We start from the raw sequence: 17,463 nt of genomic DNA, 5'->3' as shown, positions 1-17,463 counted from the left end.
AGCCAGCTGGTAACTTTTTGGTCAGCACAGCAAAAATGTGTATAGAAAATTAGTCCTTGGCATCTACACTAGATGTGATTTTGGCTAGCAAAAATCAGTCCCTCTATAGTCAGATCAACCTGGGGTATAAAGTATAAAAGCCAGCTTTTCTATCTCCATAAGTCACGAACACCTTAAGTGGCTAGGTCTCTCCCTAAAATCCTAGGGTAGCTTCAAAAGTGTCCCCAGAGTAAGCTTTTCACGGGACCACTTATTTCACTTCTTTTAAGTTAGCTGTGGATTCTAGATGAGGAAGAAAAATCTGGCATTTGAATACTTTAGTATACTAATTACATTACCTCTTAATGCTATAATCTTGTCAAACACAAAACAGCTTAGGAGAGGACTGACTCATTTTCTTACACTTTATTTCACACCTTATCTTAATCCTCATATGAAGAATCTCTTAAAAATTCAAAGATAAATTCATGTATCATTGCATCTCCAGATCAGCTGGAGTTGCCCAAAGGGCTTTGTCCCCATAGGACTTTGTCCCATAGGATTTTTTCATACAAAGCCTCTAAAAATGATATGTCATTATTTTTAAGTTTGGAGCCAGGTGTGGTAATACACGCCTGTAATCCCAGAGACTCAGGAGGCCGAAGCAGGAGGATGGCAAGTTCCAGGTCAGCCTAGGAAACTTAGCAAGATCCTGTCGCAAAATACAAAATAAAAAGGGCTGGGGCTACAGCTCAGTGGTAGAGTGGCTCTGGGTTTAATCCCCAGTACCACACAAAACAGAGGGAATGGGGAAAAAGAAAAAGGGAGAAAAGGCTGATGGGAAGTATCTTCTTTAGTAAATTCAATAATGATTCATTATGTCCATCAGAACAAACACGACTGCACAAAAGTTGTGAATACTGAACCAAGATGTGGAGGCCTAGACTCCACATCCTAACATTTCATCAACATGAAGCTCTTGGATAAGTTGTCTAACCCACTCAGTTTCTTTATCCTATAAAATGATGGAAATATTTAAAAACATTAAGCCACAGAATTGCTATCATATATGTAATATATGTATGTAGCTAGAAATATTTTTATACAGTTGATAAAGCTAGATAAAGATAAAAACATGCCAATTCTCCTGTTTGTGACATAAAATCACCTGTTGTTTTTAAAGAATTCTTATTATTCTTATAATATACACCCCATACACAGAAATTGATAGGACCAAGTTAAAAGAACTCTTGGTACAGGATTTAAAATAAGACCAAAAATTAGTTAAAAGTTCTCAAATGCTCTTCTATAACATATCACAGCTAGAGAGAGGAAGATAATGTCTGTCAGTATATCTGGAATTGTCTTCTAAAAGAAGTCTCTCAGGGATGTAAAAATATATTCTAGTTTACTATACATCTTCGCTATTAAAAGCAAAGTTCAAATTCATTAATAACCACCCAAAAAATTGGAGCACCATTATTTAAAACAAACTGGAAATTCTATGAAAGTTAAGTCTTAAACAGAACAAGAGATAAAACTGTACACCAATACCTTTAGTAATAGTATACCTCATATTTAAAACAAGGGACTAGTTCAGAGTAAATAACTTTATTAGAAAAGGATTAATACTAAAACTTCAATGACACAGACAGTCAACTTTGTAACAGAAAGTCAGAGATACTTTATTTTTACTTCTATATCCAAAGGCTAAGTATAGCAGAGTTGTAAAAATGGAATCCCACTTAGTCTGATTCACACGAATACTAACGTTTAATCCTGTTTTCAAAGTCCAAGAATGAAAACTTGCAATTAAACACTGAGCAAGCCACATGTTTAGGTAATATCTTAAAAAGTCTTAAAGAAAAATTATGATACAGGACCTAAATTTTCAGTGGCATATATACTATTAACACATGTTCTGAAATCTGGAAGGTCACATCAGTCCTGAATTAATTTTTAATTAAAATAAAATAAAAAAAAACACTAACTGAGCTTTTTATACTTTTTCTATGCCACTATAGCTTTCTTTCACCTCATTTTAATGACGATCTTCACTTTATGCCGTTTTCAGTATTCTTCAAAAAATCTTCGAACAGTAGTCCTACAATGCAAAATTTGGGGAAAAATGATAATTAGACAGCATATAAAAGGCAAATTTTTATGTCTAAGTGTTGGCCCAGTCACTAACTGCTAATTATAATAAACGTGTATATGAAATGTTTGTATCTTTTTAACAGTTAAGGCATCAGTGTGGTTCTTAAAGCCATGTGCCTGTGTATGCGTGCCTATGTGTGAATAGCTCACACAGAAACTCTAAACTGCTTTCCTAGAAAAGGAATGCCATCAACAAATCACTAATTGGTACTTCCTTTTATTAGGAATATTTCATCCCACACCACTAGCCCAAAGAATGAATAGTTTACAGAGGTTTTAAGAACACTTACAAAACCTAACTTAATAGTTCTTTAAAAACCCAAATTCATTCTATACAGTTCAACAATTCTTCGCATGTCACAGATTGAAGTTGTCTGTCCTCCCTATTCACTGCTGCTGTTTAACATATCAGCCAGTAACTATTCCTATTCACCTATGGCTGACTGCAAATGCTCCTACAAAGTAGGAAATATTAAGCACATACCTCTTAAAGACTTGAGAATTGCATTGAATGTAACAAGGCGAATAATATGAAGTGTTTATTGTATTTAAATTTCTTTAAAGATATCTAATTCTGGGCACCACTGCATCCCTACACACAGTTGAAAAAAAATTCCATTCTGTTAACATTTGATTTATAACTTTTCACGCGTTACACAAAAACCCCTCTGTGCTTCTTATAAAGAACAAAAAAGATACACAACAGTTAAGCGTAAAGATCACAGGCAATAGCATTCAAACATGGATGTGGGTAGAGAAAGGAGTACCTGGCATGAGTACCTGCTTAGTTTGACTGAATCCTTGATTTTTAATTTGGCTTTTCATGGGCCGCTCACAACACCAACGCTGTGTGAGGTATGGTAGTCAGCTGCAATAATTCATAAACCCTACACTTCCATCAATCCAATGCTACTGGCTCTCGAGTTACAGAACAAACTGCATTAGAATGCAAGGCAATAAAGCAAAAAAACTAGAAACATCCTTGACAAAGAAATACTAGCAGTTTAATTAAAACAAAGTAGTCCAACATGTGCCTCAGAAATATTTAAGTTTTTAAAGCATATGTTTCTGCCAATGTACCAACACAAGATGGACTTAATACCAAAAAATAATAATAATAATAAAAAAACAGTTCAACCTTTTTATTTAAAAAAAAAAAAAAAGAAATGACAGCAAAATCCCTAAAAAAAAGGATAATTAACTTTTTAATGGCGACTACATTACAAAGGTGGGCAATAATTTCCAAAGAGGCACACTAATGGGGACACGAGTCTGCTACAAAATAGCTGAGACAAAACAATGTACCTCAAAATGTTTTGCAGGACTACACTGTCTTTTCCTTCAGAAGATGCTTTTGTATGTCTTCTTACTCGGCTTAGTTCCATCTTCATCTGTGCATACTTACGCTGCACTGTCAAACAGTAACAAAAAGCCCTAATCAAAGTGAGAAACAATACACTTACCTCTGTCTGATCTGAGGTCTTATCAGATCAGTTTTAATTGGACTGAGTGTCACCTTCAGATTTAATGTCTTCACTGGTCCCATTGACCTCATTCTTAGTATCACTTTCCTTCGATTCAGTGTTTGGATCTTCACTCTGTTTTTCTCGACTACTGGACTTCACGCTACTTTTTTTATCATCAGATCCCCTCTTTTCTGCCATAAAAGAAGACATTAACCATAGATTTTAAAGTGCAGTAAATACATTACTCTTTAAAAGTGAAACAACAGAGATATGAAAGACAATCATTTCCCACACACTGCAAGTAACAGAATTAACCAAAGGGATACAATTTGTATTTATGGAGGAGGGAGTAAGAAGGGGAAATCAAGATATTGCAAATTTTGAATAAGAAATATCAGAAAGCAAGGGTATAAAAGCATTCAAAACTGTGTTCATAATGAAGTTAAATTATTACATTAAAAGGGTAAAAATATTAATCACAAAAGGCACAAATTCCATGTTTAATTGGCATGTTCACCCATCAAGTATTTATAAATGCAAAAGATCACACATAAATATTCAAGAGGAACAAGCCTAAGGTAAGAAAACTGATATCAAATCCCAATCCAAGTCAACTCAACTTCTGTGCTTTGCTAATAAGGAAATATATGCCATTGAGAGTTGCTTTAACAAAAGGAGAAATTAAAACTTTTTTCCAGCCACAAAAAAAGAGTGAAAATAATTAAATTTCAGCTTTTTCCTCTATTTTCTTTGGAAGGGTGAAACTTCAGGTTACAGGCAAAAGTGGTACACAGAACAAGTACATTCTAGTTTTTTCAGTTCTAAATACCACCTCCCAAAAGATTTCTACAGAAAATGCTAGAGCAAACTATAAACTTTCTAGAAAAATTGTTTTTCCCCTTAAAACTAAAAGGTGATCTAGCACAGATCACAAGAAAGATGTTGGAAGAGAAGCAGAACTCTATACCAATTCTGAACAATTATTAAACATAACACCATGTAACTGGGTGAGAGGGATGGAAATAAAAATGTGGTATGGAAAGGACACCTATTTAAAGGAGCACATTCAGTCCAACACTTGCAAAATACACAAAGCAATGTCCATCTTGTTAACTGCAAGACTTGCTTCATGTCTGTCTGTCCACTTGTGGGAACTGTGCTCTAACTGACCTGGTGGGAAAGTCCTCCCTTTGTGCCTTAGGGGCGTCTCCGGTGCACAGGTAGCTTCAATGAGGAAGAGTCGTCTTGTTGCCCCGAAGAGGACTAGTAGTCAGTCCAATAATCTTATCTTCTGCCCTATGTAAATATGGTAGATCTTAATAGTCCCAAGGACATCCACAAAGTGTGTGGATTTTAGGGCTATGAATTAAAAGGAAGCTCTTAACAAAGAGAGCACCCTAAACTAACTGACCATAAAATAGCTTTGTGTGAGAAATCACTTCTCATCTGAGGGGTTAAACTGCCTCCATTATAGCATCTGGACTAGCAAACTTACCTAAACTCATCTGTCATTATCAAATGCTTGCTACTGCTCAACCTGTCCCCAAAGTCCATACCTTTAGTCATTTATATATTTAGGAGTACCTAAACAGCTACATGACATTTTTGAAAGCCAAAGAACTCATCATTTCTAAAAGGGATATGAAAATTTATATCTATACTGGCATGCCCAGCTAATTCAAACAGCCTGACATACATACATATTCCACCTCCCCACCCCTAGTATCCAGTCTTTCATCCTTTCTCCTAGTGTCACTAGGAATATCCTTGTCTGTTCATGATCTAAACAACTTGGCTTATTTTGTTTATATAAGAATTTCACTAAATTCCATGCCATCATTACAACTGGGATTATAGATAGGCAATTTAGGACATCTTTTTGCTCCATCCAGAAATGATACAAACATGCCTGCCTATTTTCATTTAGTCAGACCAGTGCCACTTACAGTTCAATTCTTATAAATGCTAGCTTTTTGTTCATACAAACTGACCCAATTTATTTTAAGTAGCACAAATGGAATAGAGCAACTCAAGTAACAGGTATACAGAATTAAAAAACTGCTAAAAGCAGGGGTTGTTGTGGTGATTAATTTGATCTCTGACATCTACACGGGGCTCTTAACAGTGAACACCTCACCCCAAAATTACATTGAGTGTTTTTCAAAAAGGTTGGGTGAAATTTTCTCAAAACTAATAGAAATCAGTAACCCTTTACAGCAACTGCCTTTAAGGATAAAGGTAATTCTGAACTTAACTGGCAAATATTAAAGCTCTTTACAGTATAAAGTTGAAAAACCCATCCTTGTTCTTACTTTTCAGTATCTATTCATCTTTACAGAAAAGGCTAACATATGTAAGATACATAGGGCACACTTATTAGAAACAAAATTAGGAGTCCCCTCCCAAAAGCCCACTGTTTGTGTTGATACCTTTCTAACTCAATTTAGCAAAAAATTTAAGTCTGACAAAAGAAGACAGGTTCTACATGAGTACCACATAAAGATGAGCATAATAAACTTAGAAGATGCTGAAAGAATGTGAAAATAAAATGTAGAAAGGAGCCCTTAATGATTAAGAGAATTATCTTTTTATAAAGACTAAGTTAAAAAAATGAGACTTTTTTTTTTTTTTTGGATTACTGAGGATTAAACCCACCTAACAACACTAAGCCACATCCCCAACCCATTTTATTTTTTATATTGAAAGAGTCAAGCTAAATTGTAAGGCTATCCTTGAACTTTGATCCTCCTTCCTAGGCCTCCAAAGTCACAGGATTACTCATGCACTAACATGTCAGGAAAGAGACTATTTTTGTGAAAACACGCCAAAGACAATTTGGGTGTTGGGGATCGCGTGACACTCTGCCACTGAGCTACAACCCCAGCTCTTTTTTCTTAAGAAAGGGTCTCAAAAAGTTACCCAGTCTGCCTCAAACTTGGGATCCTCCTGCCTCAGCCTCCCAGGTAGCTGGGATCACACGCGTGTACCACTACAGCCATAACAAAATTTAAAAGCCCAATAATAGTGCTAATAGCATAGTGTTTCAGATATGGGGAAGTTACAGAACATGGAAGGGAAAGAGCATGGTAATTCAATATAAAACATGATTAACACATAAGGTATCCGCCTTCTGAGAACTTATAAATTACCAAATTAACTGAATTATGAATGTTATGTGACAATATACATTTATGTTCCAAGACATTATGGAATACTATCTTAAAGTGAATTACATAACAAATTCTACAGCCTAATAACTCTGAATAACCCTGTAAGTTTCTAGATGAAAAAACTCAGGTTACCAACTGAAGGGTGTAGTTTAATATGGTATAAGAAAATTCAGGTCAACTGTCACTCTCAAGTCTGAGCAGGAAAGTGGGGGAAGAACACCTGTCTTCTACTAAATAGTGTTCCTAAAATGAATAAATACACCTTGAAAATGAATCTACCTGTTAGATTAAAAAAAAAAAAAAGATACTAAGTTATGGTAAGCCACTCAATGAACTGAATTCTCATATAGACTAACCTTTCTCCTTGGATTTTCTGTCTTGTTCTCTGTCCCGACTTTTGCTCCTGTGCTTATATGACTTTCGATCTCGGCTTTTTGACCTTCTTCGATCTCGACTGCGAGACCTGTGTTTTCTTTCTGATCTGTCATGGCTTCTGCTTCTTCGTCGCTCTCTACTTCTTAATAATTTAAAACAGAAAAGAAAGCCAACTTTAACTAGTATTACAATAAAAAAGGGCCATGAAATACAAACTGTTGAATAATTAACAAGATAAAACTTTCCCTTAAAGAGCAAACAGAGCTTACTACTAAAACATTTCACTCTGGAAATCTTAATTAAAAATGACAAAAAAAAAAAATCGTTCTAAACTCAATTTATCACAGTTATGAATCAAGACAGTAATCACTGCTCTTTTAAGACTTATTTCCAACTATAATTCTAATTAAAACAGCAAAGGTGATTTCATATTTTGTTTCTTCCTAGAATTAGTGAAAAGAGAAGGCATGTAAGAGACAAACCATCTGTATAGTAACTTTCTAAACAGATTTTTAACAAATCTACTAGACAGATGGGAAATAGTGAAGAAGTTGCCCTAAAGATGGAACCATTTTAGCCGGGCATGGTGGTGCACACCGGTAATCTCAGTGGCTTGGGAAGTTGAGAAAAGAGGATTGCCAGTTCAAAGCCAGCCTCAGCCAAAGCGAGGCACTAAGCAACTCAGTGAGACCTTTCCCTAAATTAAATATAAAATAGAGCTGGGGATGTGGCTCAGTGGCTAAGAGCCCCTGAGTTCATTCCCCAGTACCAAAAATAAATAAAGAAAGATGGGACCATTCACTGATTGAAAATTCATTTTCTATCACGGTACTTAAGAATACAACCAGTCCTCAACTTTTATTTTTTCAACTTAACGACAGTGCAAAAGTAATGTTAAGAGCAAAATCCAGCACTTCAAATTTAGAATTTTGTTATACCCCCGTAATATGTGATACAATATCTTGATGTATCTCTTTTGATACTGGACACTGGCTATAGCTCTTAATCAGTCACACAATCGTAAGGGTAAATAACTCTGATGTTCTACAGATGTATAAAATGCATTTTCACTTACAATATTTTCAACTTACAATAGGCTTAACTGATAATTCAACTGTTAAGCTGAGGAGCATCCACATTTTCAAGCATCATCCTAATAAATAATATCGGTAATTACTACGCTTATTATGGGGTCATTATGAGTGAGACCTTGCTGTACAGTTTTGTATACCTGCTTCGCCTTCTTTCCCTACTTCGTGATCTTTTATGGTCCCGAGACCTGCTGCATCTTCGGTCAGAAGTTCGGCTTGAATGTCTACTTCGTGAACGGCTTCTCTTTCTTCTTTCTCTATCTCGAGCTCTTTCTTTTTCTCTTTCTTCCTCTTCTCTACGTCTTTTCCTTTCCCTTTCTTCCCTTTCTCTCTCCCGCTCTTTTTCTCTTTCTTCTCTTTCCTGTTTCTCTTTTTTAAGACGCTCATCCCGATCAGGTTCTTCAGTTCTTTTTCTTAATTTTTCCTAGGAAAATCAAGTTGAATTTCTGATTTTTGTTTTGTGGGGCTCACAAATGTTACACAAACACTCTACCATTGAGCTGGGTCCCCAATCCCTCAGATTGCATTTTTACACAACTAAAATCTTAAAAACAGTAAAAATATAATACATAATGCAAAGCAATCTGTAGGCCAATTTACAGAATTCAATGCCCTCAGGGGAAATGTATCTATTCCAATATGCATACATATGTACACAAGATATCATTACTTTACCAATTCTTCAGGTAATTCTCCCCAAATTTTTAATACTTTAAAGTGACAACAGTACATTAGTTTGATGAATACCAAAACTTCACAGGGATTATCATGTCTTTAAACAAATACAAACATCAATAAAATATTAATGAGTGGTTTATATCTCCACGTGACCATTTTTAGCTATGTTAAAATAGTTATTTTTAGTGACAGCTAGTTATAGCCAAAAGTTATAATTCAATGTTAACTAAAGTTAAATATACATGCTTACAAGAAACTTACTTTTAGAGGAAGTGAGGGGAAAGGAGGAAAAATATAAGGGGGAGAAATGAACTACAGTAGAGGGGGTAGAGAGAGAAGAGGGGAGGGGAGGGGGGAGGGGGGATAGTAGAGGATAGGAAAGGCAGCAGAATACAACAGACACCAGAATGGCAATATGTAAATCAATGGTTCTGCAACTGATGTGATTCTGCAATCTGTATATGGGGTAAAAATGGGAGCTCATAGCCCACTTGAATCAAAGTGTGAAATATGATATATCAAGAACTATGTAATGTTTTGAACAACCTACAATAAAAATTAATTTAAAAAAAAAAAAAGAAACTTACTTTTAATTCTTCTACTGTAGCTTTAATTTTGGCATACCCCATATGTTGTTTTCCCATCAAATGATCATCTACCCGGGACTGGGCATCTCCTACTATCAAAAAGGCTCCACATACTTCACAAACTTCCATTTGTTTTTCCTGGGCAGCAAAACTTTCAATCGTCTGAAATGATAAATATCAGTTATTACAGTGAACATCTAAGTCGGGCACAGTGTTGCAGGCCCTGTAATCCCCACAACTCAGGAGGCTGAGGCAGGAGAAACCCATATTCAAGGTCAGCCTCACCAACTCATCGAGACCCAAAAAGAGGGGCTGTGGCTCCAAGGTGGCAGAGCACTTTCCTACCATGTGTGAGGCACTGGGTTCAATCCTTAGCACCACATACAGAAATAAAGGCATACTGCCTGTTTACAACTACAAAAATAAAAAAATAAAACAGCAACAACAACAAAAAAAAAAACTGCAGACTGAGGGCCAGGCATAGTGGTGCATATCTGCTGGGAGCCATCAGCCAAGTAGGTATGACAAATTCCTTGCCAGCTTACTCCCATGCTGTCTAGTGGAAGGACTTCTGAAAGGTGACCTTGCTCAAGGACCAGGGCAGGATCGTGTTTAGGGTGTTCCCCCTTTAGAATAGGGCAGTTTAGCATAATAGGAGATTAGGGTGTTCCCCCTTTAGAATAGGGCAGTTTAGCACAATAGGAGATTAGGGTGTTCCCCCTTTAGGATAGGGCGTATCCTGCTGCTGAGTTCCTCTTGAGTGCTTAGGGTCAGACAGTATATTTTGGGAGACAGAAGCCCATGCGGAGTGGATTTGGGCAGAGAACGTGGATTCCCCCAGAGCGTGTTTGTAGACGGCCGGTGTGAGTTCGGGAATAAAGAATTGCTGTTTGAATCTACAAGCTGTGTGGAGACTCGTGATTTGTGCCCAGCCAGAGACTGCGGCACATATCTGTAATCCTAGTAACTGGGAAAGCTGAGGCAGGAGGATTGAAAGTTCAAAGCCAGCCTCAGCAATTTAGTGAGGTCCCAAGAAACTTAATGAGACCCTGTCTCAAAGCATAAAAGGGCTGGGGGCTGGAGTTGTAGTTCAGTGGTAGAGCGCTTGCCTTGAATGTGTGAGGCACTGGGTTCCATCCTCAGCACCACATAAAAATAAAGAATAGCTGAGAAACCAATAAAAAAATCTCAAAAAGAACTTACCATTTAAAACACATTTCTAATATATATGAATTACTATTTTTCCATTTGAACAACAATTGGTCTACTTTTTAAGAGTGGCTGGTCACATGGCAAAAGCAATCAACTTGTCTATCATCTAAGAAAGGTGCTGAGATGACAGCTCAACTTTTAAATGTTTAATATCCACATCGCCTTGAGAAATTTAAACTACCTTTCAGGAAATTATCTATTTTAGTCTGAATTCACATTTCTTCTGTAGGTTCAATAGGCATCTGTGCATATTCAAAAAGCATTAAGAAGATGGGTGTCGTGGCACACACCTGTAATCCCAGATACACAGGAGGCTGAGGCTCGAGGATTACATGTTCAACACTACACTGAAAAACTTAGTAAGATTCTGTCTTGAAATAAAAAAGGGTGGTGGCAACATGCCTATAATCCCAGTGACTCAGGAGGTTGAAGGTGGAAAATCACAAGTTTGAAGTGAGCCTGAGCAACTTAGTGAGACCCTGTCTTAAAATTAAAAAAAAAAGATAAAAGGCTGAGTATGTGACTCAGTGGTAAAGTGCCCCTGGATTCAATTTCCAGTACCAAAAAAGTTAACAAAGTAGGAGGTATTTTAAGAGTCTGCTAATTTTTAATTAAGATAAACATGTACTGTGTAACATACTGCAACAAAAATGAAAATAAAACCCAGATGTAAATGCATATTTATGATTTAAGGCAGAAGTCAGCAAGCCGGCAGCCCAAGAACTACTATTGAAAATAATGTTTTATTGATAGAACATAACCATATCATATCCAATTGTTTATACATTTCTACAGTGAGAAACACATGTATTTTTTTGTTTTGTTTTCACCCATGGTTCCTGGCTCTTAACTCCTTCCCTGCGGCAGGGCATACAAATTAAATACTCTCTTCACCTGTGTAGGTTATAGAAACAAACCTTTTCCCATCTTTCTATTTTGGAGTTAGCCATAAAGAAATTCTCTGACCTACCTTATCTAACAATAGGTCACAGGACCCCTAATTCAGAAGGGATTCTACCCAATACCCAGGAAGAATGCTACAAAGCCAGTACTAGGATTCCCTACTTAGTTTATTGCATTACATCATATTTTTTAATCACATTTCTCTATGATTGTCCACATTTCCATCATGCTCATGCAATGAAGTCTTCATAAACCTCCAAAAGAACAAGGTCTAGAGAGCTTCCAGATACTGAACACCTTGAAATTCATGAAAGATGGTGCACACAAAGAGGGCATGGATGTTCTGTACTCCTTCTCCCATACCTCACCTATGCAATACTTCATTTGCATCCTTTGTAATATCCTTTTTTTCCCCCCATTTTACTTTTATTTCCTGTGGAGCTGGGGATGGAACCCAAGCAAATTAACTGAACCTGAGGTAAAGGTTTGTGGGAACAATGTATTTATGGCCAGTAGATCAGAAGCACAGGTTAAAGATAAAACCAAACCTGGGGCATGTGACTGGCAAATGGTGTGTCCATGTGGGAGCAGTCTTAGAAACTGAGTCCTTAATCTATGAGACCTATGAGATCTAACACTATCTCCTGGCTAGATAGACAGTGTCAGAACTGAATTAAATTATAAGACTTCCAGTTGGTGCCTGCTGCTGCAGAACTGATCACTTGCTGGTGGGATGAAAACCCCGCACATCTAGGGATCACAATAATAATCTGGGCTAGAGGTGTAGCTAAGTGACAGATCGTTTGCCTGATATCCTTGACTTAATCCCCAGTGCTAAACTATAAACAAACAAAAAATTATCTGAGTTGTCAGTATATTATAGAAGAAAATGAGTTTTGAGGTTTTTAATTTTCTTTTCTTTTTCCTGTATTTTCAGGTTGTCTAAGGCTACTTTCACAATATGAAGCAGAGCTTAGAAGCTGTGACGTGCAAACTTATATCATATATTGAAGAAAATGTTTGATGACTCATTATTTAGGGTATTAGGGAAAATATCTTCAAAGGTTCTCAATTAGGAACTCATCCCAAGAAATTTATAGAAATTTTAACAGGCTAGGTAATTTAAAAGAAAGTAGGTTTACTCACCGAAGTTGTAGATCTAAGCAACTCTCTCTCTTCTTTTAGCTGTTCAACTAATTTCATCATTCCCTGGGCTTCTTCTACCTTTCCTTCAGATCCTAATTCTTCAATCTAAAAAGGATAGGGATAAAAACCAAAATCAAAATCCTTTCTAATCAAACTAAATATTTTTGTATTCCTCCCATGCTTCATTAGTATCTAGTAGTATTGTGGGGTTTTTAATTTTGTTTGTTTACTGAAATCTCTTTGGGTTTAATTTACCCTTTTGATTTTTTTTAACAACCTTAATGACATTAAATAAAATGAATATTTTTAAGTTACAGAATTTGATGTATGGGCATAGGCACAAACCCATGAAAATCATCACCAGCATCTAGATAATGAATATATCCCACCACCCTGTAAGGTTTCTCCCTCTTTTTAGTGTTCTTCCAACCTCAATCTCACTTCACTCATATGCCCAGGCAAACAATGATTTTGCTGTCACTAAGATTATTTTGCATTTTCTAAACTTTACACAAATTGAATACAGTTTGTATTCCTTTAATGGACTGGGTTCTTTCGCTCTAATTAAGATTCATTATACTTTACATGTAGTTAATTTCTTTCTATTATCCAATATTCAATTTCCACTGTATGGTTATATCACAATTAATTATCCACTTACCTGTTGGTGGACATTTGAATTATTGCTAGCTTAGGGTTTTTATTTTCTGTCCATTACGAACAAATCTCTTAAGATTACTGTTGTACAAGTCATTGGGTAGACATGTTTTCAATTATCTAGGGTAAATACTTCTTAGAAGAGGATAGCTCGTTTTATTTTTTACTTTTTTAAGAAACACATAAACTCTATTCCAAGGTGGCTATACATTTTACATTTATCATCAAGGTTTATTTTTCCAATTAGCCCAAATTCTCACTGACACTTGGTATGGACCTTATTTATTTGTTGGTTTGATACTGGAGATTGAACTCAGGGGCACTGGAGCACTGAGCCACATCCCCAGCCTTATTTTGTATTTTATTTAGAGACAGGGTCTCACCGAGTTGCTTAGCACCTCACTTTTGCTGAGGCTGGCTTTGAAGTCTCCTGCCTAAGCCTCCTAAGATGCTGGGATTACGAGCCTGCACCACAGCGCCCGGTTGGGCCATTTAAAACAAAAGTAATCTCATTGTGGTTGTAATGTGTATTTTCCTAAAGGACTAATAATGTTTAATATCTTTTCATATGTGTCATTCTCACATTAGTTAAGTGTTTGACTTAAATATTAACTGACATTACTGAATATAATTCTCACCTGCTGTAGGAGCACATCAATTTTGTCTGTTAGAACCTGAATTTTTTCTTCATTTTTACCTGTTGGGCCAGCTGCCTGTTAAAAACAACATGTGTCATCAACAAGTAAAAAGCAAACATTCAAACTTTCACATATTATTTTTATTTAATAATTAAAATGTTTAATCACAAGAATAGTAATTTAACTAACTAAATCACAATCTTGTCAGTTAGTGACACTCAGAAAAATGTTACGATTAACAAAACAATGTTAAGACTGAAAAAATGCCTTTCAAGTTTCATATCATTCTAAAAGTACAAAGTAGGGAATAGAAGACAAAATGTTAGGTAGGAGTCTCCAGAGAACAAAGAACTTTTATTCAGACTGTAATTTGGCTAGGGATGCAATTCAGTGGAAGAGCACTTGCCTAGGATGGCCCTGGGTTTGATGACTGGAACCACAGGAAGAAAAAAAAGAAAGAAAAAAAGAAGAAAAAAAAAGAAGAAGAATAAGAAATAGGCTGTAAATCCACTTTACACTTACCCCAGATGACTGTTGGTTTTGAGATAATGCCAGTCGAGCATGGCCTCGTCTGATTCTACGTTCTACTTCTGCAAGTAAGCTCTGTAAGTATCGTAAAAAATCTCTCTCATAGCCAACTTTCATAAAACGAGAACTCTTCTCATACCTGGTAAAATGAAAATGAACACACCTTTATCCATTTCAATTCATACATTCTATATTAACTAGTCTCAAGGACTACAGCACTTAAGCTGAACTGTAAGTAATGTATATGAAGTGAATTTCTTGTGTCTCTCATCCTGAAGAGAAGACAATATGCTGCAACAGGTTTAACAAAGGAATTTGACTCCCCAGCTCTACCACTATACCAGATGTGTCAGTGACCCTGGACCTAGATTAGGTCTCATCTATAAAACTGGGACTTGCAGGGTATGGTGGCACATGTTATAACCCCAGTGACTTGGGAGGCTGAGGCAGGAGGACTGCAAGTTGAACTTAGAGAAACCATGTCTCAAAATTTCAAAAAAAAAAAAAAAAAAAAAAATTAAAGCCTGAGGATATAGCTCAGTGGTAAAGCACCCCTAGATTCATCCCCACTAGTACAAAACAAAACAAACAAAAACTGGGGCTGTTCAGAAGTAACTGTGATATACAAAAGTTTGGCATAGAACACATAACTCCTGGCAGCTAACAATACCATTATTAAAGTTATATAACTTTCTTATCACACCAAGACAGTGAATGAATCTCTAGTAGTTAATTATTTTATAGCAATTCCAATTACTTCTATAATATTTGTCCCTTTAAATCAAATAATGACTAGGAGAAAAAGAACAAAAGTCCAACTTACTGTTTTCGTAGATTTTCATCATGAATTTTTTCACATGGACCTGGGGGAAAAAAAGGAATAATAGGAATGTGTAAATTATTTTGTAACAGTTAACCTTTCCTCTTACCAAAAGTTATTTTTTCCTTATTTATTTATTTATTTATTTATTTATTCATTCATTCATTCATTTATTTAGAGAGAGAGAGAGAGAGAATTCTTTAATATTTATTTTCTTGTTTTCGGCAGACACGACATCTTTCTTTGTATGTGATGCTGAGGATCGAACCCGGGCCGCACGCATGCCAGGCAAGCGCGCTACCGCTTGAGCCACATCCCCAGCCCATTTTTTCCTTTTTTAAAAGAGAAAAAAAAGCTGGGTGTTGTGAACCATACCTATACCTATAATCCAAGCTACTCAGAAAACTGAGGCAGGAAGACCAAAAGTTGGAAGACCACAATGGAACATTACTCAGCCATAAAGAAGACATCGTGGGGCTGGGGTTGTGGCTTGCCTAGCATGTGTGAAGCGCTGGGTTTGCTTCTCAGCACCACATATAAGCAAATAAATAAATAAGGGTCCATCAATAACTAATAAAAATATTTTTAAAAAGGAAGAAGAAATTACGGCATTTGTGAGTAAATAGACTATCATGCTAAGTGAAGTAAGTCAATCCCCCAAAACCAAAAGCTGAATGTTCTCTGATATGCGGATACTAACACATAGTAAGAGTGGGGGGAATAGAAGTTCACTGGATTAGACAAAGGGGAATGAAGAGAAGGGACAGCGGATGGGGCTAGGAAAGACAGCTGAATAAATCAGACATAACTTTCCTACATTCATACATAAATACATGGCCAGATTAACTTCATATCATGTATATCCATACTCCATGTTTGTATAATATGTCAAAATACATTCTACTGTCATGTATATCTAAAAAGAATAATTAAAAAAAAAATGTTGGGAGATCAGCCTGGGCAACTAAGTTAAATATTATCACAAAATAAAAGAGCTGAGAATGTAGTTCAGTGGTGGAGCACTTGATTATTAACAAGCGTGAAGCTCTGTGTTTAAATCCTGGTACTGTAGTAAAAAAATATATATTAAAAAATAAAATAACCAATAAATCCATTTAATCACTTAGTAGTCTGTAGGCACCCAAACTGATCCTGACAAACCATGAAGCATTATGCCCAACAGCATATGCAAATTAGTCTTCATTCTTCAAGGAGAACATAATGAAAAGCAACTATATGGGAAGAAAAGACAGGAGGGATGGAAGGGAAAGGAAATTGTTCCTTATTACCACCAAAGGAAACTTAAACTTAGCACTGATCTGAACCACCACTGACATTTACGATTTTCACGTTACCTGCAAATAGCACCAAACAAGCACTCTAGTCTCCAAAAAAACCAACCAATTTCAACATTTAAAGTTATCTCTTCTGGAATTTACCTCCATATTTCTAAATGTTATTCTTATTTTGCTTTTTCTTGGTGTACTGATCTTAAACACCAAAATTTTAGGAAAAAAAAGATTTGATGTTTATATTTTGACCAATATTCCCTTCTGAGCTAAATAAAAGGAACATCATGATGAACTCTCTGATGTATTTCTCTTGGAATTTTTTTCATTTGTTTTCTACATGCCAATTTCTAGATCCTTCTCAAACATGTGAACTCAGCTATAGAAACTAGATAGTTTACTAACACTAATTTCCTTTAGGGCTCAAAATACATCAGATAAACAGCTGGGCTTTATTCCATGAGCCTTCTGTCTTGCTTCAATCTGGGATGCTTATTTTCTAAGCTTATTATTGAGCTGTCACCCTGAGGAATTCCCTTTCTGCTCTCGGAAAAGTCAAAAAGAGATTTATGTTAAAACCTTGGATGTCTGGTCCGGCACAAAGGCACATTTATAATCCTAGCAACTGGGGAGGCTGAGACCACCGGAGGATTACAAGTTCAAGACCAGCCTCAGCAACTTAACCCCATCTCAAAAAGGTTTAGGGATATAGCTTGGTGGTAAAGTCCCTCTGGGTTCAATTCCCAATACCCCTCCCCCAAAAAAAC

General features: G+C 36.2%; 1 protein-coding gene across 7 annotated transcripts in view; it reads right to left on the bottom strand.

The window, feature by feature from the left end:
• Positions 1-1,574: 1,574 nt before the first annotated feature.
• The window catches only part of Luc7l3 (LUC7 like 3 pre-mRNA splicing factor), a 32,391-nt gene continuing 16,502 nt past the window's right edge, over positions 1,575-17,463 (bottom strand). For 2 of the 7 annotated variants that reach the window (XM_076869417.2, XM_076869422.2), the window contains 9 exons: positions 15,411-15,450; positions 14,582-14,726; positions 14,060-14,134; positions 12,765-12,869; positions 9,504-9,665; positions 8,379-8,662; positions 7,129-7,289; positions 3,653-3,793; positions 1,575-3,547 (listed from right to left, as the gene is read on the bottom strand). In XM_076869417.2, coding sequence (XP_076725532.1) covers positions 3,357-3,547; positions 3,653-3,793; positions 7,129-7,289; positions 8,379-8,662; positions 9,504-9,665; positions 12,765-12,869; positions 14,060-14,134; positions 14,582-14,726; positions 15,411-15,450 — 1,304 coding nt within the window. In that variant the 3' untranslated portion in view covers positions 1,575-3,356. Of the gene's footprint in view, positions 3,548-3,599; positions 3,794-4,772; positions 4,899-7,128; positions 7,290-8,378; positions 8,663-9,503; positions 9,666-12,764; positions 12,870-14,059; positions 14,135-14,581; positions 14,727-15,410; positions 15,451-17,463 lie in introns of those variants that run through there. The other 5 variants (XM_076869420.2, XM_076869419.2, XM_076869418.2 and 2 more) reach the window with 5 other exon arrangements.

The sequence above is a fragment of the Callospermophilus lateralis genome, chromosome 11 (assembly GCF_048772815.1).
Source record: "Callospermophilus lateralis isolate mCalLat2 chromosome 11, mCalLat2.hap1, whole genome shotgun sequence".
Classification (NCBI taxonomy): Eukaryota; Metazoa; Chordata; class Mammalia; order Rodentia; family Sciuridae; genus Callospermophilus; species Callospermophilus lateralis.
This window is presented reverse-complemented; position numbering and strand designations above follow the sequence as displayed.